Source organism: Accipiter gentilis, chromosome 20, assembly GCF_929443795.1.
Source record: "Accipiter gentilis chromosome 20, bAccGen1.1, whole genome shotgun sequence".
Taxonomy (NCBI): domain Eukaryota; kingdom Metazoa; phylum Chordata; class Aves; order Accipitriformes; family Accipitridae; genus Astur; species Astur gentilis.
In genome coordinates this window covers 20,633,476-20,657,068 of record NC_064899.1, presented here as the reverse complement: position 1 = coordinate 20,657,068, position 23,593 = coordinate 20,633,476, and the positions used below count along the sequence as shown (strand labels likewise).

At 41.1% G+C, this 23,593-nt stretch overlaps 1 protein-coding gene across 2 annotated transcripts in view; it reads right to left on the bottom strand.

The window, feature by feature from the left end:
• Positions 1-2,846: 2,846 nt before the first annotated feature.
• The window catches only part of MCUR1 (mitochondrial calcium uniporter regulator 1), a 36,242-nt gene continuing 15,495 nt past the window's right edge, over positions 2,847-23,593 (bottom strand). Inside the window, exons 9-11 of one of the 2 annotated variants that reach the window (XR_007508930.1) lie at positions 20,245-20,279; positions 13,585-13,696; positions 2,847-2,875 (exon numbers count right to left, since the gene is read on the bottom strand). Coding sequence is in view for 1 of the 2 variants with exons in the window: in XM_049823879.1 (XP_049679836.1) it covers positions 23,452-23,507 (56 nt within the window). In the remaining variant the exon portion in view is untranslated. Of the gene's footprint in view, positions 2,876-13,584; positions 13,697-20,244; positions 20,280-21,986; positions 23,508-23,593 lie in introns of those variants that run through there. The other variant, XM_049823879.1, reaches the window with a different exon arrangement.

Below are 23,593 nucleotides of genomic sequence, written 5' to 3'. Positions count from 1 at the left end.
CTCATCACCATTCTTTTCCATAAGATTCTCTTGCAAACTCCCCTGAGTCTAGGCTACTGCACACAACTGCAAATCACAAATAGTCTCTGATATTTATCCTGTTTCTTCTGGTTTTGTTTCAAACAGCCTGCAAGACTTTCTACTTGTCTCTTCAGGCCAGTGATACCTTTAAAATAACCTGATCAGGTGACTGAAATCCCTCAACATGGCATATGTTGCTTAGCTACCTCCAAGCTGAAGGTCAGGCTTAAAAACTACTTTGCCCTGGGTTGCAGCCACCTACCTTTTGGGCTCTGTGTGAACAGATGATTAAGGTTTAATAACACCTGGCCAGCCCTTCACCTTGGAAACACAGCCCAGCAGGAGGTTGTACGCCAGGAGCAGAGTCACTCAAAGCAGAGTTTATGTCACACGCGCACAGGTATGAAGATGCGAATATTGAACAGGCTGGGCTGGATTCCTCAAATCATTGCACGTGTTATCCCAGGGTATGGGGCCAACTCCCTCGCTGACCCTTCCCCACAGCAGCAGCATCAAGAAGCGCAAGTCGTTAAGTGTCCCAGGGCTATGTTCCCCTGCCCTGTGCTGCAGAGGGGAGACCAGTCCCTCTCAGAGGCAGTGGGATGGCCCCGCGACGAGCCTCAGGGCTGCGAGGCTACCTGGGTGGAAGAGGGCTGGTTGCTGCCCATGTCTTGCCGGGGCAGCAGGCCTCTCCCTTGCAGGAGTGCCAGGGATCCCGCTCCAGTGCGCACGTTCCCCGGGACGCCAGATGAATTATGGATGAGTCAGCCAGAATTTTTCCACGAGCTTCCGCTGCTGCACAGCGCTCAGCGCCAACCGAGCTGTGGTTTTTAACCGCTGTCTGGACCTAATGCTTCTAACGTTAAAAAAAAGAATTGCTCTTGGTTTCCTGGCAGAGTGCTCTGTGGCAGGGCACGGGGAATCCCAAAGCTTGTGCGGTGTCAGGTCCCCGTGTCCATAACGTTTTGGGGAATAGCCTAGCATGTGTTAGAAATCATTTGGTCCTTTCTGCCTGCTTTGCTCCTCTGTCCCTCCCACTAGCTGAGTGTATCGACAGAGTCAATTAGAAGAGACAGCAGCAATGCTGAAACTGATTTGAATTTCAACCAGGATCTGCTAGAAACTAGAGCTATGTACAGAGAGCTGAGGGCAGGCAGTTACCCAAGGACCTAATGACTGCCCGTGTATGCTAAAAGTCTTTTTTTCATTTCAGTCCTTAGCTAGATTCAGATTAATTTGTTTAGCAAATGTTGATTTCTTTTGCTCTTCTTTGAGCACATGAAATGTGTGTGGTCTTAATTTGTGATGATCATGCAAAAGAAACAGTCCATTTCTGGAAATATTTGCTACAGAGACAAAGCACAAAATCCTTCTACAACAGCATTTGATGAGTCCTCTCAGAAAGACTGTAGCTTTTGTAAACGCTTGCAGTGATAAAGCAGCACTGATGTCAAACCATACAGCATGGGAGACTAAGCATTAATTCAACCCTTATTATAAATTTCTATTATCTGCATTCAAGTTGCATCTAGATCTCCCAATCAAGACAGGCTTCAGCTGTGCTAAACACTACATCCATAGAAATGACAGTTTGCGCTTTAAAGCACTTAGCATCTAAATAGACAATGTGAAATAAACTGGTGTGAAGTCAAAGAAATGAAAGATCCCTACTGGCTCTTTACCTAGACACAATCAGTAGGTTACTTGGCCGCATTCAGAGAAGACTGAACTCTATGTTTATCTTCACACAGCCTGAAAATGCATTGATTTTAATGGGAGAGAAGCACAGGAGTTTTTTTTCCCTGAATACGTGTATGACCCCTGAATCCAGCCCTGAGGAAGAATCTGAAGATGAATGACATATTGTTTTATAGGCTAACATGGCAGAGATGGCACAGGAAGGAATACAGGACAATCAGACTTCTAGGAAGGCCATAACCAGCGTCTCCTGGAATTGCCCATAGCAGCAAAAGAGTCCTTGATTTGCACAATCCTCCCTTAAGAGCTATTCAAATGCAGATGTCCCAGTCAGCCCTTTTGAGTTCTCTGAGCGCCCGTAGTTGCATTTGGCCCTATTTACATAGCATATCATCTCAATTTTTCACGCACACATTTCATGACACCTTTGCCATAGTAATTAAAAGGGCTCCTGTGGCTGTCAAGCCAGAATATGATGCAAGTACAATACTGTGATGAAGTTAATTGTTCTTTACCTTGAACTACCCTATCCACCTTATTTCTAGCTTTCACCTCCTGCAGAGGGATGTAGTTATGTCTTTGTCCGTAGGATGACAGAGCCCCTTGCAGTTAAGAACCTGCACAGCCTACTGTTCATCATCGGGTTCCTTCTTAGTCTTCTTTTCAATAAAATGAAGAGACTGATCGTAAGTCTCTTACCATAAATCAGCTTTGCTTAGATATCATGTAACTCTTATTACTCCTTTGTGAAGCCTAAATTGTCAACAACACTTTTCTCACGCGTGGGCACCAGAACAAGACACGCTATTCCCTTAATGTTACTGTAATAGCACCTCTTTACTCCTACGGAAGGTATTCTACATCCAGGGATCACATCAGCCTCCTTAGTCACCGCATTGTTCTGGCAGCTCCTGTGCTGCGGGTTGCCCACGTGACCAGGTTTGTCGCTAAATCTTGGAATCCTGTGATTCATTCAAAGCTGTCTGCGCTGCTGCAGTGAGCGCGGGCCCTCCTGTAAGCCAGAGAGTAGAAGTCACTTTAAGTCACCTTTCATTTTTTGCCTCTTGACCACATCAGCATAGCACCCACTCAGGTGGCCACAGGCAGTGAGGTGTGCAGCAATTCGTCTGCAGACCGCTATTTAAATATTCCTGTCCTATTAAAAAAAAAAAACAAAACCAAAAAAACCACATTTAGTCACATACAATTAGTCACTGATCAAATTTCTGTTTTGGCCTGAAACACGTCCACTTTTCCATGCTGCAAAGGCCCCGAAGCCCAAGGTTTCCTGTGGGACACAAGTGATGGGATAACTTCCTTGAAGAGGAGGCGGCTCCTTTCTTTAGAGATAGGAGTATCTCTCTAAGTAAACAAACAGAGCTAAAAGGTGGTAATTAAAGAATAGTTGTCTATTTTCTTTTCAACATGAACATACAGTGCTGTGTTTAGAAACCCATGTAACAATGCAAGGTTTCTATATGCACATTTGTTTAACCAGAAGATTTTATTGTACTATTTAAAGTTCAGACAAAAACAAATCAAGATTACAGAAGTAGCTGTGTTGTGTGTTACAGGTCTTATAGCACTATGATGTAAGTCAACACAATAGAATACCCTTAGTTTGACAAATTAGGTTTTAATTACCAGATTGAAGACAAAATATTTGTTCTCATTTCTCAAATAGTCTATCAGGTTTTCTATCTTAGATATATGTTGGATCTAAGTAAAATGATTACATTCATGCAGGATATAAATATATTGCAAAAGACTAGACCGTGCAATGCTGTCCTGCTTTTAACTTTTCTTGTCTGAGATTACAGAGCCAGGATCCACACAATTAAAAAATAACAGTTAAAAGACAGTAGGTTGGCTATTTAGCCCTGGGAACAGGTTGCTGAAATCTGGATTTAGCTCTGTGCCAACAGATAAAGCATGAAGGAAAACAGAAAAGGAAGACACACAGAAAAAAATGTATCAATGTAAGGTCACTGCAAGCCGGAGTAGAGAGTGCCAAAAGTTTTCTGAGGGAACTTTGTTCAAAGGACAAAACAAAAAAATCTCACTTCATTTACACCATTAAATCAGAACACAAAACATGGATGGCGTAACTTACATATTTGCATTTTAATAATAGTGCTGGAAACTGAAACATGTCAGTGTCAATACAAAATAGGCATAAATTCATCTCAATTCAGTACATGCTTATCCCTGTCCAGTGGTTCTGGAACCAGAGTCAATATAATCAGGAAAAAAGTAACACATGCTCTGGGTCAATGTGCAGGTGCCCAACTGTGACAATTTGGGGACTGTGTCTGTATGTACTTTTTGTTTTCTGATTTAAGGTAAGAAATTGCCGAGTTACCAAATGTCTCGGTGGATGCGGAGCTGAACTGCCAGGCCCGTGTCACACATCTTCTGGAGATGAGAAAGCAGAGAATTATTAAAACTCAGTTGCTCCCATTCAAAATGGGAGCGTCTTTGGAAAGTCAGATAGCTGGAGGCTGAATCAGGCCTGCTGAGTTGCCTGACGTCCAGGAGTGAGGAATGGAAGAATTTTCTCAGATGTGGGGCACAGACCAGCATTGGGCATGGATTCTTCAATGCGGTGGGGTATGGCACGATGATGCAGCCAAGCCTCTCCAACAGCTCTTGGACACCAAACGGGGCAGTCCTGCCTCCCCCAGGCTGTGCTCGTGTGATCCTGTGGTGGGATGGCTCACCTAGCTAACCCAGCAAAAATACTCCTCACCTCCTTCAGCAGAGTTAGTTTTCTACTGGTTTTGGTCCCTTGAAATCCTTGCTGTGAGACAAGATGAGCTCCACTGCCATAGGAAGGGAAGCTGCTGGGGTGCACGGCTAGGGAGGAGGCGGAGTGGGATCGCCCCTTTTAGGGGCAAATAATTGTTGAATCAGGCGAGATGAGCTGCCTAATCCCACTGTGGGCCTGACAGGCTGGGGGTGCATTCAGAGGCACAAAAAGCTTGAGCAGGGGAACAGAAAAGACAATCCTCCTTTCATAGCACGTCAGTTTAGCTGTGAGATCTCACAACAAAAGAAGTTTCCTGTGACTTGGAGGAGAGAAGAAGGCTTCACAGACTCTGACCCCAGCCCAAAGAAAGCTCAGAAGACTCAGGCAAGGAAAATCATGTAGACGCTGATTATTTTGCACAGATCTGCATATTCCTTGAGCTGCTGTATGTTCCTTGGTCATGCCTAGGGCATGATCAGTGCTAGCACTCCTCAAACGCATGTGCCCAATTGCTTCCACAACCATACATCCACAAAGAGATGCTCTGTACTCAGTAACTCAGTGTTACTTTATGGGAAGGGAGGGACAAAACCCGTGCTTGAGCTAATGGGGAGCGTGGGGTAAAGTGAAGAGCAATTATGTTTTGGGAGATTACAGGAGCCAAGCTGTAAAAGATCTCATTTCCACAGAGGGGTAACAGAGGGGTTTTGTGCAAGAAACCAGGGAGAAAGCCAGCTCTGTGAGCTGCTCAGATTAAACACAGTGGGAGAACACATGGACCCAATACAGCAGGAGCTAAACATCACCACCTACAAGCAGGACTGTGTGATAACTGCAGGGCCTAGCTCCACCTCTTTTTCACCATAATTTTTCCTTGGTGAAATATTCAGAGCCCTTTTGGTCCAGCCTACATCTGTATTTCCTGACTGAAATGAAATATGACCCCCCAAAGTCCCCTCACCAACAGTGCCTCATTTACTTTAGGGGAAAAAATGATTTGTAGTCACTGACCTTTTTTTTCCTGTTATGAAATAATTTATCAGTATGCTAGACTTCGCCTGCTGAGCTAACCCACATTAATAAAGCAAAATGCAAATGATGTGCTTGTCTCTGCTGACCCCGACTTTGAAAACTGGTTTTTCTTTCCCTGCTTCTTATCTTTGACAAAAGAGACACAGGCATAAGCTTAGAAGTCAGCAGGTACATCCGCCTGTCTGTCAAGTGACCTGAATCCCACTTTTCAATACACAGACTTTCAGTACAGTGGATACTGAGAATAGGTGATGCTGTAGGAAATGATAGATGAAGCCAATTAGGCTAATTAGATAGTTCCATATTCCTCTACTAAAATCTTTCCCTCCTTTCCCTTAACTCACTCTTGTTATGGTTAATTCTTCCCTTCCGTCTTGCTGGTTTGTCTGAAAACCAGCTTTGACGCTAAAGGATGTGTATACATCCATCAGGTTTCAGATAGTGGAAAGAAAAGTCTGTGAAAACATCTTCCCTACCCATGCTGGCAAGCTTTCTCCTAGGACTTCTCCTTTTTACAGTGCAAGACTGCATAGACCCATTCCTAAAGATATTAAAGCTCACTCCACTTCTCTTTCACATGCTCTTAATACTCCTCTCTCTCGTTCCATCTGTCCTTCAGAGTTTCCACTAACTTTCCTATAGCGTGTACTGTTATTCTCAATATTCACAACATTTCCTCATTTCCTTGGCTCATCTCTCACCAAGACTAATACCACAACTCACGTACAGCAAGTACTTCCAAGCCTCTTTTCTACTGTCTTGCATTTCTGACTTTCTGCTATCTACTCGCATTGCACCACTGAAATTGCTCTCGTGACTTCTGCTTCCTTAAATGATGTTGTCTTTATTTATACCTCCACTGATCCCCGTCTCTTACTTTTGTCATCTTTCTGCCAACTTTATCTTTCCTCTCAACACTTTCTCTCCTTGCCTTTCACAACTCCATCCTCACTTCTCTCTCTTGACAGCTGAGGCTTCTTTTTCCATTCCCATTCACCATGGAAATCTCAGCAAGCTTTCTCTCTTCTGCCTTTCCCTGTAGATCAGTACCAGTCATGTTGGCAGCATTCTGCATCAGTGACATGTGCTTTTATCTTGGTCTCTTCATCCATCCAGTTCTACATTTGAGCCACTATGTCTTCCTGGGGGAGTGTCTTTGCCAGTTCGACTTTCACATGGCTGTTGCTGAACTTCTGAGGAGCCCCTTGAAGTGCTACTCCAATCCCCCTACTCTGTTTGTAAGCATTATCCTTTCTTTTGTCCTACCCTGTTGCTTGGGCTTAATCAAAGGCAGTCCTACCCCAAGGCAGTCAGACCATGTTCAAGCTTTGCAACCTTTTCTCTCAAATTCACAGCACTCTTGCATGTTCCCTTCCTTTCATCTCCCCTATATCCATATGGGAGATATCTGTAATTGCCCCTTTCCTCCTATTACAAACCAAAAGTCAATACAATTATTCTTGTGCATTTTCTCACCTGTTTAAATCCCTCCCCGACTCCCTCTTTTACCATCATTCAACTTTCAATTTTCTTGCTCCTTCACAGTCACACCCTCTTCTGATTACTTTTGCTTCTTATCATGCCATGCGTTTCTTCTTCTGCTTTATCAGTGATGCAAACATTAATCCTTGTGAAATTTGTTGACACTCCTTGTTTCGTACTTCTTTTCATTCTGCCTGAATAGCTGTAATACAAATTGTAAAACTTGGGCAAGTTATCTTCCCCCTCTACCCTGCCCCTTTCAGGTAAACTTGAAGAAACTAGCTAGGAAACTGGAGTTAACTCCTAATTCAGCAGCCTAAAAGAAAGAAAAAATCCCCAATAGTGATTAAAGAACAATTTGAGAAAACTGAAAAAACTTTTTAGGGGTTGGGGATTTTTTTCCTCACTGAGGGATTAAAAAGTACAACAGAAGTTGATGAAAGTCAAGCCATCATGAACATAGGAAAGAATCTATTAACTGCATGGAATGCACTGAAGCAAATATTAAAATATTTTTAAGGACAATATGTGGGACAGAAATTGTGGTTGCACTGCACTGAGAAAGGAAGAAATGAATGAGACAGACTTACCAGGCTAACAACTTTTTTGTCCAGTCCAGCAATTCCATAGTCTGTTTGAATTTCTGCCTAGTGCTTTCTAATTTAGGGCTTCATCCTCTGAACAGTGCTGTTGTATGTAGCTCTTAATGCCAATCTAAACAAAGTAATTTTGCAAGTTTGGAGCCCTAGAGCCTGATACTCTGTAGATGTAGCTCTGCCAGCTCTACTATAAGCCATAAGAATGCTCATATTTGTGGGGGATAACCAGTCCCATAAAAACTCTAGTGACACTTGTGCCTAATACTCAAAGCAATGAGTAAGGCTGAATACAAATTTGGATGCACTTGAAGATGAGTTTTCTCTCCTTCAAATTTTTAAATCAATATCACCTCTGAATTCTGAGCAGAGCAAGTGAGCTGTAAAATGTATCAATACAGAACACATCTGCTGCCAAACACCACCTTGGGCACTGTGCTTTGTGCTAGCGGAGCATGTAGTCTGAATGATGGACATGACAGACAGGAAAGAATAAAACTAACCTACGTAAGGAAAGGGGCACAGCAGAGAAGGCTTGAGTTACAGAAATATAATTATGTAGTTACTCAGTTTAGTCATGCATGGAGCTAGATAGGTTGCTTTATGAGTAAACATGCTTACTTGTCAAATGACTAATCAGCCCATTGTAAACAAGAGCTTCTCTCATGTATGGAGAATAGCAGGACACCTGAAACAAAAGTTATGCATGTGAAGGTTTTTCTAAAACCGGCCAGCAAAATTTCTCTTACTTAGGGGATTTTTCTCATCCTATTTTTACATGGAGAACTATGTATTGCTGCAACTACCTCAATATAATTAAAACACCATGAATTCCCTACTAGGGAGGCTGATAAAAGGCACTTACACCAGCCTATTCCCATTGTATGTTATATCACTGCAACAGGATATGCAATGTACACATTTTCATAGATATGAAATGTTCTACTTGGTGCTCAAAGATAAAATGGGGAAATCAAACACCGCCTCAGTGGGGGCTGACAGCATTGCAATGCCTGCAGGGAGAAGAAAGCCACGCTCCCTGGAGCGCAGAGAGATGCCCCTGTACTGGGGGGTCCGGGAGGCTCCAGTTGTGGGGAGGGAGGGAACCCCAGCCCAGAGAAAGTGGGGTGGGAGGTGGGAGAGGGGGGACCCTGGTGTCAGCCACTTCCCAGGCCGGACCGGAGGGCGGGGGGGGGGGGGAAGGGGGGCTGGGAAGCGATCTCACCAAACATCAGCGGAGAAGCTGAAAAGCCCGGAGGGCGTGCGGGACCTAAGGGAGGTCTGGGGAGGTTTGGTTGGAGAACAAGGCTGGTGGCATAGAGGAGGCTAAAAGGAAAAGTTCCCTATAACTCTCCTGGATAGCTGTGAGGGGGGGCCCCGGTAAATCAAGGCACTCCCTAACAGCTGTACAGCTATTTTGGTCCTTAAAAATAAATCCTAGTCACCCCCTCCCTGTGACATAGGCCAAGACAAAGTGACTCAGTCTTTCTCTACAGGAGTAGATCTCAAAGCAGAACATAATCTCGTTAGCACAATAACCTAGGTTACTCATCCACAGTTTCTGCAGGCTCCTTCCAGATCTCCTCCTCTCTCTGGTGTGCCATTAATTTAGTCCCAGAATGCTTTACTCTAAATTAGCACAACTGTCACAGCTATTCAAGAGACTTCATCTCCCCAGAGTTTACATTCCTGGGTTAAAATTGCTGCAAGCCAGCCTTTCTCCCCTTGTGAGCAAGGGGAAAGGTCTCAGCTCGTGCCATTCAAAAACCACTTTCTGATTTCTAACTAGGCACACGCCATGACAGAAAAACGTAGTTACTTGAACCGCATAAGGAAGGGCTGGGAAGAGTCTGAAACACTGCACTACATTCAGTCATATGTATTAATTGCTTAATTGAACATATACCAAAAGCAAGTGATTTCAAGCACTTAAATCTGAACTCTGGACGAGGCCTCTGAAGCCCACTCTATTTTTTACCACCTTGATACTTTCTAATAACACTTCTAGCACAACTGTGAGCATGAGCCAGTTAAAAAAAAAAGAGAGAAAGAGTTACTTACAAATGATGAGGCAGGAGACAATGTAAACCAGTTTGACTAGGTGCGACTGAGCAAACATCGACAGACTATAGCAAGTTACTGCAAAAATTGTATGAGGCAAATCCCGTCCCCTTTGCCACTGCACTGGGCAAAGTGTTGCTTTTAGCAGGATCCCCTTGACTCAGCCTAGGACTCATGCAGCCACATTATTGGGATGCAGGCCTTGCCAGTGGGTGCACTTTAGCCTTTTAATGACACATTTGAGGTGTTTGTTTTGAAAGTAGATCTGAGCTGCTAGACTGTAAGTGTACCAATGCATTAGGTTTGACCCAGTGTAAAATATCATAGCAGTTAAGCTGATGACTGGAGTTAATTCATTAGTACATGTGCAACAGAAGCTTTATTTTAGCCTCAGAACACATAAATGCAAGGTGAACAAAATCAGAAAGTCTTAAAATTAGTCTCCTCTGTTCCTCCACCAGACACACCCAACTAAATTAAACCAACAATGTACCAGGAACAAAAGACTATTTTTCATCTTCTTTTTTGTCCAAGATACCTTGGAGTACTAATCCATATCATGTACAAAGAGCCTGTAAAAACTTCCTTCTAAAATTATAACAACAGAAGAAATTAGGTCAGCTACTAAGGAGTAGCTTGGATATAATCAAGATAGAGCACCCCTGGGACACAAAAGGTAGTGCTTTTTGCATTTGCATTTCGTCAACTTACACGGCTTATTGCTGTGGGAGGAATTCAAGGCAAATAACTCTAAGACAGGATTTGCCAAAACGTTGGAAAACTGTTTGATCATTAATCGCATTTGCTAAGACTGTGATTAGGGTAATTGCTCTGTATTTCTTTTCACAAACCCATTGTCCATGGGGGGATCAGGAAGGACTATCCCCTACCCCCACGAAGTGCAGCACAGCTTAGTTGGCTCTTTGCGCCTTTTTTTTTCCCCTGAAACATCAAATACTTTCCCCTGAAAAGGCACAATACTAGTGGCTGGATACTGAGTAGCCCAGTGGTAGGATCTAATAAAGTAATATCTGTTTCATTGTAATTGTATCTCATTTTTCTTTCTAGGTGACTAGTTATTCTTTGGAGTGAATTGTCAAAGTGGTTAGCAGTGGGAAGGTTCAGCTGGGGTTTGGATGGACTTGCATAAAAGCTGAGCTTCTGAAATGCTACCTAGTATTTGAAAACAATTCTTTTCTTCGGCGTGGCTAGCGGCAACAATAGCACGCAAGGTCTCATGTTGTGTCAGTGGCTGTGTCGTGTATTAATGCTGCCCCCACAGTTTGGCTCTAGCTTCCTTTTTTTTTATTACACAACTGCATAAAAAGGTTCTTGTCTGAATCTGAAGCAATATTTGAAAACTCTGTTTTAATTACTCGCACATGCATTTCTGTGACACACATCCCTATGGAATCTGGGCATTGCTACTTTAATTTACAGAAAGAAGAGCACAGATCCTATTCTCTCTCCCTACAGATTAAAAAATCCCTTGGTTACTACAGCATTCTTTTGAACAGTGGCTGTAAAAGTTTTCTTGTGGTTTCCCCCCAACCCCCCTGCCCCATGCTTATTATTTCAACAAGTACATCTAAAATGTGCTCGGTTTACAAGAAAACAAAAAATCCTGTTCTTCCTGTCAGTGGTACAGGCTCATCCTATGCTTCAGAAATCCATTGGATTCTTTCCCTCTCAGATCATCGGCTACAAGAGTTCTGTAGGATAAATTTATGCCTCGTTTACATTGCACAATACTGTCTTCAGGTTCTGCTCTCAGTGTGTGCACACAATGTGGAACTACATCCAGCTTATTTGCTCTCTCTGTTATGTTGTTTCTGAAGAGCCAAGAGGATTAAAAAAAGCAGCAAACATTTGATGTTGTTGTTAAGCCCAGTTCATCTGACTTTAAGTAAACAAAGTAATAAATCTATTAAGAAATAAGATGCAACTTTTACAGTTACTCTCCAGGATCGACCCATGCCTTAAGGAAGAAAGAGAAATTGAGGAGTTTTATGCCGGAGGCATTCCTGAGAAAGGTAAGGAGGTATGCAAATAGAAATCTAATCTGGTTCTGACGTACGTGCTTGGGCAGAAATCTATTGTTAGACAAACATGTTGTTCCTGAGCAGCAGAACTAACGAAGCCTGATTTCCTACGGATTTGCGTCCTTTGTCCCACATCTCTTTCTCCTTCACCACAATAATCCCAGCTCTCCTCATGCCTCCGATGACACTGTCACTACCAAGAGACAACAAACTCTGGGACTAGTCTGGAGCTATAAAAATACTCACTGCTGGCACGTGTGTGCTGACTGGCCAGCTGGCTGGCAAGCAACATTCAATGGCTGAGATCCTCTTGCCTTTTCTTTAGTCAAGGCAGTAACCTGACTCTCTGTGCCTTATCCTGCTGCCAGATTTCATGAAATGTTTTAAAAAAAATAATTATGTCTAACATTACCACCCTTTCAACTTTAGTCAAAATCTGATTTGCCAGAGGGTTACAAGAATTATTAGGTACAGGACAAACACTGATTGCATAAGCTTTGTTTCCACAGGAAACTAGATTCAGAAGTTCAGCTACTTTTGTCTTAAAAAAACAAAAAAAAAAACCAGGGCTAATTAGGAAGTTCTCCCACAGTCATTTTCAGCTGCAATAATTTGTGTAAGAAATGGTGACTGACCAGTTATCTCACACTAAAAGTTAATGTCTGATTTACTTTTTTAATAAAGAAATGTGTGAAAGTTTCTATTGCTGCTGCTAACACTGAGACGTTTCATATGGCTAAATATTTACAGTCTACTGCACAATCATTATTGCCCCTTTCCAAAGGAAAACATGCTGCCTCCTCTGTGGTCTGCTCTCTGGGCACCTCTCTGTTCACAGCTTTAGGAGAGCTCCACTGGACTGCATCTGCATGCTGCCTGGACTTCAGACTACATTGAGCAATAAACATCTCTGCTCAGAGTGCTCCCTCTGGCATATTTGCTTGAATCATGACCTTATGTTTTGGTTTTGTTGTTTATTCCAGTTTCTTCAATACACACTCCCACTGCTGCTTTACCAAGCTGCCAATTAAGAACCCTTTTTAAAGCGCCTTATCTATTTCTCCCCAGGAAACCTAAACAAAGAAGTAAATAACTGAGGACGGGCAAGCTGAAAGCTTGCACCTCCCAGATCACTTCATTTCCCCTCCCCATCACACCTTAACATCTCAGTTACAGCAACTCTTCTGTTAGCTGAGGGCAGGGTAACAGCACTTCAGGAACAGAAGCGTGTCATTGCATAGAAGGCAAAACATGGCGTTGCCAGTAGCGCGGGGCTACAGGACAAAGCGTGAGAAGAGAGGCTTGCAGTGCAGCATTGCAACAGCTCAGAACTGGATGACGACCAGCAGTAGAAGTTGGTGAACGGAAAAGGAGCAGAGGTGACCTGTGCCATCAAGATACCAGGAAAGGCTTCCATTTTACCTGTTTCCCCTCAAAATGGCTGCAGCTTCCTATCGGTCTCGGTTGGGTGGAGGCCAGCTGTTGAAATACTGCTCCAGATCTCCAGCAAGAGGTGTTGCAGGAGCAGGACGGTGAGGAGCAGCAGCAGTACCCTGGGAGGTGCCCAGAGTGGAGGGGAGCAAGGTGCCTACAGCTGGGGGGGTGACATGAGCTGGCTTTTGCAGTTTGGGGATGAGTAGGGAAGGGAAGGTGCAGATCGTCGAGGGAGGTTGAGAAAACTGTAAAGAACCAAATCACGTATGGGCCTAGGACTTTAGCACTCTAAGGAATGGCTTTCATAACAGTGTGAGAAACTCCTTTGTTCGTACCAGGACTGGGTGTACAGACGTAACTGCGTGCGTAAACACTGGGACTGGGCACAGTGAATGTAACACTGGGCAGATGTGTCATTCCTTGCCCTCCCTGCATGTGTGCACACATACATATACACAGACACACTTACCGTTTTTCACCTTTGGACTTCTGGGAGCAGGACACAAGATCCATCGAGGTGTAGCGAGGGAGAGAGCAGCCAGGTTAAAGACTCTTCCTGGGATTGTTCATCTGCCGAGGACCTAGCAGGAAGGGAGGATAATTGAAGTGCAAATTATCTTTAGCTATAATTAGATGTTCACATATATTAAAAATATCTTTAAAGAAATTTAAAAGATGATTTCAAGATGAAAATAAGGCTTAGTGCACTTCAGAATCTAGATGCTTCCCCTCTCAGACTCAGGCTATATTGAGGGGAGTAGCCCATTAGTGCCGTCTTGAGTTTTACAGTAAATTATCTCAGATGCATTGGCAGAAGATTAGAAGACTTAAAAAAACCCAACCGTTTAAAAATCTCATTTTTCATACTCATTGAACACTAGGGCATGACATGTGTTTTTTGATGTACTGAAATTACTGTAAAAAACCCGCTGACATAGTCCTGATGCTTGAACCAATGGATATAATGTTGTAGTTACAACTCTGGTAAAAGTTTCCAGCTAGCAAAAAAAAAAAAAAGGCATTTCCCTGCAGTGTTTATGTAAACCTACAACAGAGGTAAGTTCCCGTGGAGTCCTGTCTTTGCTAACATAAGCACCACACAGTATAATGTGACCACGTTGGTTCATGCTAGTCTTCCAACCAGATTTCTTCTTGCTGCTTCTACTGGACCACTATTCCAAATCCTAAATTCTCTGGTGGTCAGGAACATCTTTATAATTTGCATCCTAAATGTACTTATGGCAAGTCTGTGTCCCTCACTTTAAATAATTCTTTCCTTTTTCTTGTGTTTGCTACTAACATAGAACCCTTGAAAGCATGCCCAGAGCCAGCTTAGCTTCAGTTTTCATTTGTTAGGCTAAATAAATCATGTTTCTGAACATCCTAGTAGCCCTTCTCCAGAACGCTCACAGTTTGAATTGGTCTTTCTTGAACACTGGCAAACAGAACTCTTTCTGTCTTGCCATGAGGTTACTTCTTAACAGCATTATCTTTGTATCCTCTTCAAGTTAGATTATGTGGAAGCTGAAGTCAAGACCTATTAGATCTGTTGCATTTCTTTTGCCTACAAAGTCTGTTATACAGTTATTACACCAACGAAAGCTGCCAAATTAGTCTGGCACAGTCTACCCTTGGTAAAACAATACTTTTGTTTCATGCAATTTTCCTTTTACATCTCCAAGTGTTCTTTCCTTTGTATTATTTGAAAAGCCCCTGTACTACTGGAGGTAGCAATCCATGGTAAATTAAATTGAATGTACTAGGGAAAGAGCTCAGAGAATCATAATTGTCATACAGATCAAATGTGGCTTCTTAAGTGGGACTAGATGACTAAGACTGACCACGTACCAAAAAGAATGAAATCAAGATTCTGGATACAGCCTATGTCAGTCCACTGCATCAGTGCAAGAAACAAAGTCGGTGCAACACCTAACTGTACTTAGCCATATTTTTCAATCTCCATCACAAATGCTAGTAACATATTTGATAAGCAGTTTCATTGATCTGTGCTCTATGGTAGCAGAGACCACAAATAAAAAAAGGCAACCCGCACACAGGTCTCTCGGGACAAGGTTTAAATAGAGTGAATCTATTATGCTGGCTAGCTAGGGACTCATTACTGAATTCACCATTCTTTGTCTTTGGAAAGGCTAGAATCCATTCTGGGAGAAAAGCCCTTCAGCCCTTGGGATCCCAGCAAAAGATTAGAGTCTCTTTTTATCATTCAACAGTCCTATTTCATCCCCACTGCAGAAAAGATAATGCCAAGGGCCATTGTTTCCTATCCTCAGGCAGGCTGGGATCTCTTCTGAGAGGGCAGAATTTTTAAGCTCTTGCAGCCCTGGTAGGAAGTGCAACGAAAAGTAGGCAAGAACTACCTCTCTGCTCTTAAAGGCTGGATTTCCCTGTATAATTATCCCAGTAGGAGCTGGAATTTGGAGGACTCATCTGAGTGTGGGCACACGGGGTGCGGGGCACAAAGGCTGGCGTTCCGCCCCAGCCCTGTGTGGAGCAGAAAGCAAGGCAGCTCCTTTCTCCGGCAGCGCTGATATCTTTCCCAGCAACAGAATTGCTGCACTCTCCACGTGATGATTTGACGCTGACATAATGCTTCCATATAATCTCTGAACATGGGAACTTCGGCACAGACCCCTTAAACCATACTTGCCTACACTGCTGCTGTCCAAAATTGCCTCGTAACTTAGCAACTAACTTGCTACCTGCTATCGCTCATAGGCCTTCTTTAACATTACCATTTCTTGAGCTTCTCCCTTTCATTACGTGTATGTATTTCAAATATTTTCCCCCTCATTTGCAGTGCTTCAAGAAGCAACTCAGTTTTCCTGGTTTTGGCCTTTTTTTGCTATCTCTCTACTGTAATTGTGTCTCATGAACATCACTACAGCTCTTATCCTTAGACTTATCACCACATCACCTAGCACACCTGTTACTTCAGTAAGGGTAATTAGCAAGGAACAATTATCCTTTGGTAGTTTGCAAACAGGATGTAAACCCAGTACGTTAGAACAACAAAGGTGAAAGATCTAAAAACCAACCAGCCCCCACCACACGTTTAAGTTATGATTTTCACACCAAGCCTAATGCAGCTTATATAAGACTTCACATATTTGCAAATGAAGTGTTTCATTCCAGGACAACAGAAAAGCACACAAAGTAAACCTCCATTTTCTGGATTAACACACCACTACCAACAGTTAAAGGAACAGGCAGCTACACACGCTGCAAAGGCAGTTGTTAAACAGCCATCTGTCTCTATTGCTGGGTTTTGTCCAAGAGCAAAGGGGAACTGCATGCCTTAACCTTCATTTATGGACCGAAGGAACTGGCTTTGCTTATGTTTTCTTTCACTGTTGCTACAGTCTTATCTATTTGGTATCTTAAATATTTACAGTACACAGACTTCTAGCACCTCGCAATTTTTCCCCCTATATTTGTACCTGTTTATACATGATCCTGTGGCTCGTTTTATTCAGAGATATTTGAGTACCTCAGGGTCTTGTGGTTTTGCTGCATGTGGTGATGTACTAACAGCGTACAGAAATATTTAAATTGCTACTTGAAATACAATTTGTACAAAAACTTAAACGAGCATCAATCAGAAGACTGATCACAAAAGCTTCATATAAATAAGCCTTTAACTTCAGTGAACAAGTAAGGGCTTGCAAGAGAGCCTTTGGTCATATTTTAATGCATTAAACACTGTTTCATTAAGAGATATATTAAATCCCTCGTTAACTGGCCCTTCCCTCCTCCAAATCTCTCTACAACCTTAGGGAAGAAAAAAAGAAAGCGTGAAAGCAATGTTGAAACTAGAAATGGCATATAAAAGAATACAAAATGTATTTATTAAATGACATATTGAATATTTGAAGTTAGGAACTGCAAAGGAAAATGAGTTAGGAGTGCCCAAGTACAGAACCATGCTTTTTTTTTTTTTTTCTGTTAGGTAACAGAAATACCTTTCAAAACACTGGCATTTATGTAAGTGGAGATGAGGTTTCCATTAAACATTTACCTTTCACAGTGAGCATATTTTTGCTTTGTTAGCCGATGACTACCACTGCTTTCTCTATCAAACAGGATTAGCTTCCTTCAACATTCCCCCCTGCCCCCCTTAACCGCAATTTATGAATCATCAAATTTATAACTTGTCAGGCTTGGTCTGACACCTTAGGGCAAACCGGGACCCTGCTTCAAACAAGACAAGTTAACAGCTTAGTGGACAATTTGCTGTTAAATTCCCTGAAGTCCTGGATGCATTCTTACCAAATAGCGAAAAGAGAGAGTAGTACCTTAGGACAGCTTTTTTTGAGAGCTGTGGTCATTGGTATCCCCGAATCAGATTACTAAAAATAAAACAATTCACATAGAGGAACATGCTGCAATGCATAGACTGGAAGGTGGCTAGAAGGATAAACCAAAAAAATCAACTCACAAGCTTCTGGAAAAAAAAAAAAAAACAACCTAAGTTTTTAAACAAGGGTCCTTTTTAGAGGAAACAAAAATACTAAGATCTCTGCAAGAATTTTCCTATGGACTTTCAAAAGTATGAGCTTATTTCTCACTTTTTCCTCCTCAACTTCCATAGAATTTCAGCTTCTTCTTAAAAGCCTCCCAGAACCCAGTACTTCTGAATGGTACTGCAATGGAACATGTGAGACAAGGTAAATGACTACATCAAAGAAAAATCCTGAATGAAAACGTAAAACCCATATGCAGCATCCACACTAGACACGCTCAATCTCATCTGTGCATCACCAGTGGTTAATTTTTTAGTATAGGCTCATGCCTGTAGATTTATTTGGTCTTAAAAGCTCAGTGAAGAGTTCAGTAGCTCAGACAAGAAGGCAGTTAGTGCCTTGGCCTCACTGGTGCCCAAGGAACACAAGGGAACTCTGCATGTAAATCACGAGGCATTAGAACTGACTTCTTTGAAAGCTATGATATAACAGATTATCAAAATCTCCAGCCGCTATCTGGATCTGGTTGTAGTAAGTAGTCTTTAAAGTGACCTTCTGAAGCGGCCTTTGTTCATTTCTTGCATCACTAGGAGAACGTTGTAAATATATAATGCTTAGTACAGCTGTGCCACAAGAAAATAGATCCTGGGTAATGACAGGAGAACGACCTGGAGTGACACAAATTATTCTGGACAAAATTGTGTTCAAAAGTGACATATTTAATAGCTGCCTATCCATGGAGTAACATGCATTGCTGATAGTCCTGCATAAGAGGACTACAGCATTTCTAACAACAGAGAAAGACCAAAGCATGCTGGAGATTAAAGTGTGAACAGCATAAACTCCGAGTTTTCCCTTCATGCTGAGGAGCCTGCCCTGCTTCCCTTCCCACCCCCTGCCAAGATAATGATTACTCACCCTATCAGTTCTGAACAAACCCTGGAGCCCTGTATACAAGCTTGATTTGACCAAATTTAATTGCCTGCTATAAGTATGCCATTATTATATTGATGTACCATACAGTTCTGTTTAAAGTTCTCACAGAGCATGTGCCACTTATCCACAGGAAAAAAACCCACAAAAAAAACCAAAACAAAGAAACAACACACCACCCTTTTTTTTTCCCTCACTACATTTTCACTTGTGCAACAAGAAGAGACTATTCATGAGTAGTAGTATTAGTCATGACTCCAATCAAGCTGATACAATTTCAGAATACAATGGGGAACCTAACGAACTTGTGAGAGTTTGACAGGGTGCATATCAGCACAGCAAAGGGAGGTAGGGTATTTGAAATATTACAACACATCGACATGCCTCACTACGGGGATAAACATTGGCCCAAGATTGATATTTGCTGCAAGACTTTGTTACTCATTTCCAGTATTTTGTTTTTGATACCAGTTGGGCATCCTCCCAAGAAAACTGGAATCTTCTTTCTTGGAATGGACAGATTTCAAGGGAGCATTATGCAAACACCGATATCTTCCCTCTATGATCTTTGTCTAGTTACAAAGCTGCATATTAAAGATAAGAGGCAATTGCTCTGACATAGAATTTAAGTGTAAAATAAAGAATCAACACTACTCCTTTAAAGCATTTGGCAATAGGGTAGAAAAAATGTGGTTTAAGCCAAAGGAAGCTTTCCTAACAAAGACACAGCAGGCCCTCTATCTCCAAGAGCGTATGCATTTGTTTCTGATTAAAGCAAACCCCAATATTGCAGGCACATATTTGATTGTAAGTGAACTTTCTATTTAGGGGCTGAAGAAAATTAATTGCTTATAGAGAAAGCGTTACTCTAAAAAAAAAATAAACCCACAAAACACGACTAAAAAGCCCCACCCCACAGCAAAAAGCTCCATAAATTCAAGATACATATAACTGAAGGAAAAATAATTAAAACACCGTTGTCAAAATAATAAATAATTTCTGAATACAACTTTTCCAAATATATTAAAACAAACAAACGATTTATTTTACAGTGTACTTATTCCTAGAAAAGAGACTTTACATAGCAGTTTTGTTACATATTGAATTGTCTTGCAGAGTTCTGATCATTTTAGAAATCATAATAAAGGTGGTTTACTTGATTCCTGAAAATTCAGTGGGAGTTGCAAAACTAAGTCTTGCTCACACCTTGCAACCAGTAGTTCAAAGGACTAGTCACAGGAATTTAGCTAACTTTGCTACTGAAAAAACCCCAACACCCAACCACAAAAACCCTCACCAATTTCCCTGTGCGAGATCTACAGATGGTAGCAAGAGTAAGAAAAGTCCACTGAAGCAGTACGAGTCAAAATATGTAGAAGGTAAAAGCATGCCTTCTCCAAAGTCAACAGGAACTGTAAACAGCTGCACGGAGCTAGGATTTCACCATTTATGAAGCGGTCAGTTAAGCGAATATTCACAACTAGAATAAGGCTTATTCTAGTAAACCAAAACATTTGTGGTTCGAAAAATTGAAGCAGCTTTCATACCTACTTTAAAAATATGTTTCCATTTGTCAACACACAGTTTTAAGTACAACTCCACAACATTCTGGGAACTGCATGATGCAATAAACTCTTCCAACAGAGAAAGGGCTAGCCAGCATGTGATTTAACAGTAATAAAACACTTGAAGCAAACAATTCTGCTAATACATACCAGTGAAAAGGAGACGGCTCCCTTATGGATTTTTACTGAAAAAAGAGGGAAAGCAAGATAGACAAGTGGTTAAATTCAGTATACTCCCACTAACATATTACAAATAAATACAGCTTTGTAAGAACTCTGGATCTTGATTTGTTCTGCAAAACACAAGAAGCTTTCGGAGCAATTTAGGTTTTCCAGCAAATGGAATGATTCTCAATCTCCTTCCCCAAAAGGAAACAAATCCTTAGAGAAGCTCCTGTCTTTGCTGTGTGAACACGGAAGTTCACAAGGAAAACTCCCAACTAGCTTCAGCATAGGCAGACTGCTACTCTTACATGCCCTCAGTAGAGATGGGCTCTCCCTGAAAGCAAATCTGAGCTGGAGCTCAGCTTTAGCTGCAGCCTCTACTCTTGCAAACTAACTTAAAGAGAGAGCCTGAGAGATCTAACATTTCTAGATTAATTTTTCTCTTCTATACTTTTTTCCTGCCAGGCAGGAAATGAAGATACTTTTCTGTATCAAGGCAGAGCTACTGCAGATTTTCACAGCTGAAGTGGTTTTATGGTAAAACAGTCCCATTTATTTTTCACTTGCATTTTTTGAAAGAGCTCTGCATTAAAAATCAAAATATGAAGTCAAAGAACTGAAAAGTATTTCTGTACATTTAGAATTGCTACTGATTCAAATAGAGACAATATACAGCACAATACAGAAAGAGTCTAACAGAAAAAAATTTGGAGAATTGCCAACTTGGGTCTCCCATTTATGAATTTAGAAATCATTTGACATTCAACTGTTGCTTTTCAAGAGATAATTAGCAGCACCTCCTGATCTATTTGCTTCTCCCCTGTACCAAAAGGCTCGTTCTTTGAATTTAAATCTCTCTTTGAAAGAATTTGTGTTTGGAAATATACAGCGGAATTTTCTACCTTTTTGGAATGGCAATATATACATGTGGTACACATGATGAAGCTGTGTTAGAAAGATGGCTAAACTGATCTTTAAAATCAGAGGAAAAAAGGAGAAGATTTTGCATCCATGCACACAGGATAGGAGTAACAAGCTTTTACACCACACTTGAAGACTTCATGGGCTAGGAGACAATAATTATGTTCTATTTATAGTGTCCTTTTTCCTGAACAACATATTAACTTTATTCCTTGTTTAGAACACTCACCAAGAAGTGCTGGTTTGCCTGACACTTTGCTAATTCCAGGATAATGCTGCTCTATAATATTTCACTTCCTCCTTCCACCTGCCCTGAAAATAAAATTTATTTACATAGTATCTACTTTTAGCAGGATAGACCCTATATTTAAAATTAGCTCTAAATAGGTACTTTAGCAACTATTTATCAGATGCTCAGGCATACAGGCAAAGATATATTGATTACATAAGACATATATAGAATCATCTGTCCTGAGAAGAACCAACACTGAAGTTATTCCAAACATTAAATTATTGCTCATCTAATTTGAGAAAGTGTCAAGTCCTATAACTTAGTACAAAAAAATAATTTTTTAAACAAAAAAGTGAAAATCTTGACTATAGATTCATTCCATTTGGAGGGGCTGTTAAGTTAGTCCACAATAAGAGTTTTGCTTACATTATTGACTGTTCTTTCCTCTTCACTGTTAGATGGGCTGTTGACGTTGATAATTCTTAGCTTAAAAAAAGTCCTATTAGCAGTGACTTAACTTCAAAGAGATTAAATTCAAATTAAAAAGTTGCATTGATAATGAAAACTCAGCATATTCTATGAAATATTAAAAATTCTTTATTTCCGGCCAGTATAGTATTGTTACAGACATTCATTTCTTGCTCCGCACTTGCATATGATTAAAGTTGGGCACTCCCAACCACCAAAAAAGTTAAATGGTTATTACGGTACAGGCACAAAGTAGCCAAACAGCTTTACTTTCCTTAAGCAAAGCTGTGATTGTGCTCTAACAGCATTTACTACCAGTGCATAGATTGTTTTCTCCTCCCAAGACCAAGCAAGAAAGGGAAATTTCCCTTAACTGAAGGAACATAGACGGCAGGTCTGCTACTAAAGCAGTTGTTTCATCAGTGGAAGAATGACAGATATCTGGATGCACTGAATGCCTGCCTTCATTGCTTTCAGTTGCACTTACATGGGCTTGCTCAGAACTGTATTAAACATCCTTGCAGGTCTCCATTACTGCTTTCATTATTATAATCACCATCAAAGTTCCACATTTGAAGAATCAACAGGATTTTTTTTTATTTTTTAAAGTAAACCAACAAAAATCCCAGAAGACTGTCAGTATTGCAGGTCTCTTGCTTCCTAACCACTATTTAAAATCTCTTTCCTTGCTAGAAGCATCAATTCCCTTCCATCAGGAAGGCAGCACCAGAGACACTTTGTATCACTTAACTGTAAATTAACACAACTAGTGTATTTTACTGCATTTCAACCTTCCAGTTACAGTGGTAAAGTTAACTATTAGCATATGGAATGAGTATCAGATACTTATATATACCAAAGGCAAGTTAGTCACAAAAACCTCTACAAATATATTACAAAGAAAACTAGCAGCAAACACTGCTGTCATTACACAGTACTCTTTCATGACAGATGACTGATTGGGATGGCCATCTGGAAAACAAGCTGATAACTATAATGTTATAAAAATAGAAAAACAAATATTTGATCATAGTAACTGTATGAACAAGTGTTAGAAGGAGGGAAGTAAGCAAGTATGACTCAGTTAACACAAATTCTACTTATACAAGAGTGCCTCCAAGCCACAAAACATGTAGTTTCAGTTTTACATTAATCATCAAAACTTCAGTCTGATACATGCAACTGACCGTGGCAAGCATGTCTGAATAGGCAAGGGAACATAATTCTGTAGATTCTTCTCTATAGCACGCAGCCCTATGCCATTGGTACGAATGCCAGTCTTCACTTACATGATGCATTGTAGCAGCAAGGTGTATTGTAGTTCAGAATGGAGGGAAATGGCAGAAAAGCGCATACCATGCTTTCATCAGAGGTATGTTTCAAAATATGCACTATATGTGTACAGTTTGTTTCTAGGCACATCTTTGGTTACATTCTCAATACAGTCTGCTTTACAAAAAAAATAAATAAATCAGTCAAGACTTGGTTAAAATCCAGGCAAAGATAAAACTTCTTTTTTTTTTTTTTTCCAGAAAACAAAACAGTAGAAGTCCCTTTAAATTGACGTTTTATTATATCCATAAACGATAAAATCCCAATGCTACAGTAAGGCATGTAAATACTGAACCTGAAAGAAAATAAAAATGGGGAAGAAAACAGAGACATTAAATCATTAGGCTCTTGGAACACTTCTTCAGATGGCTATGTATGCAT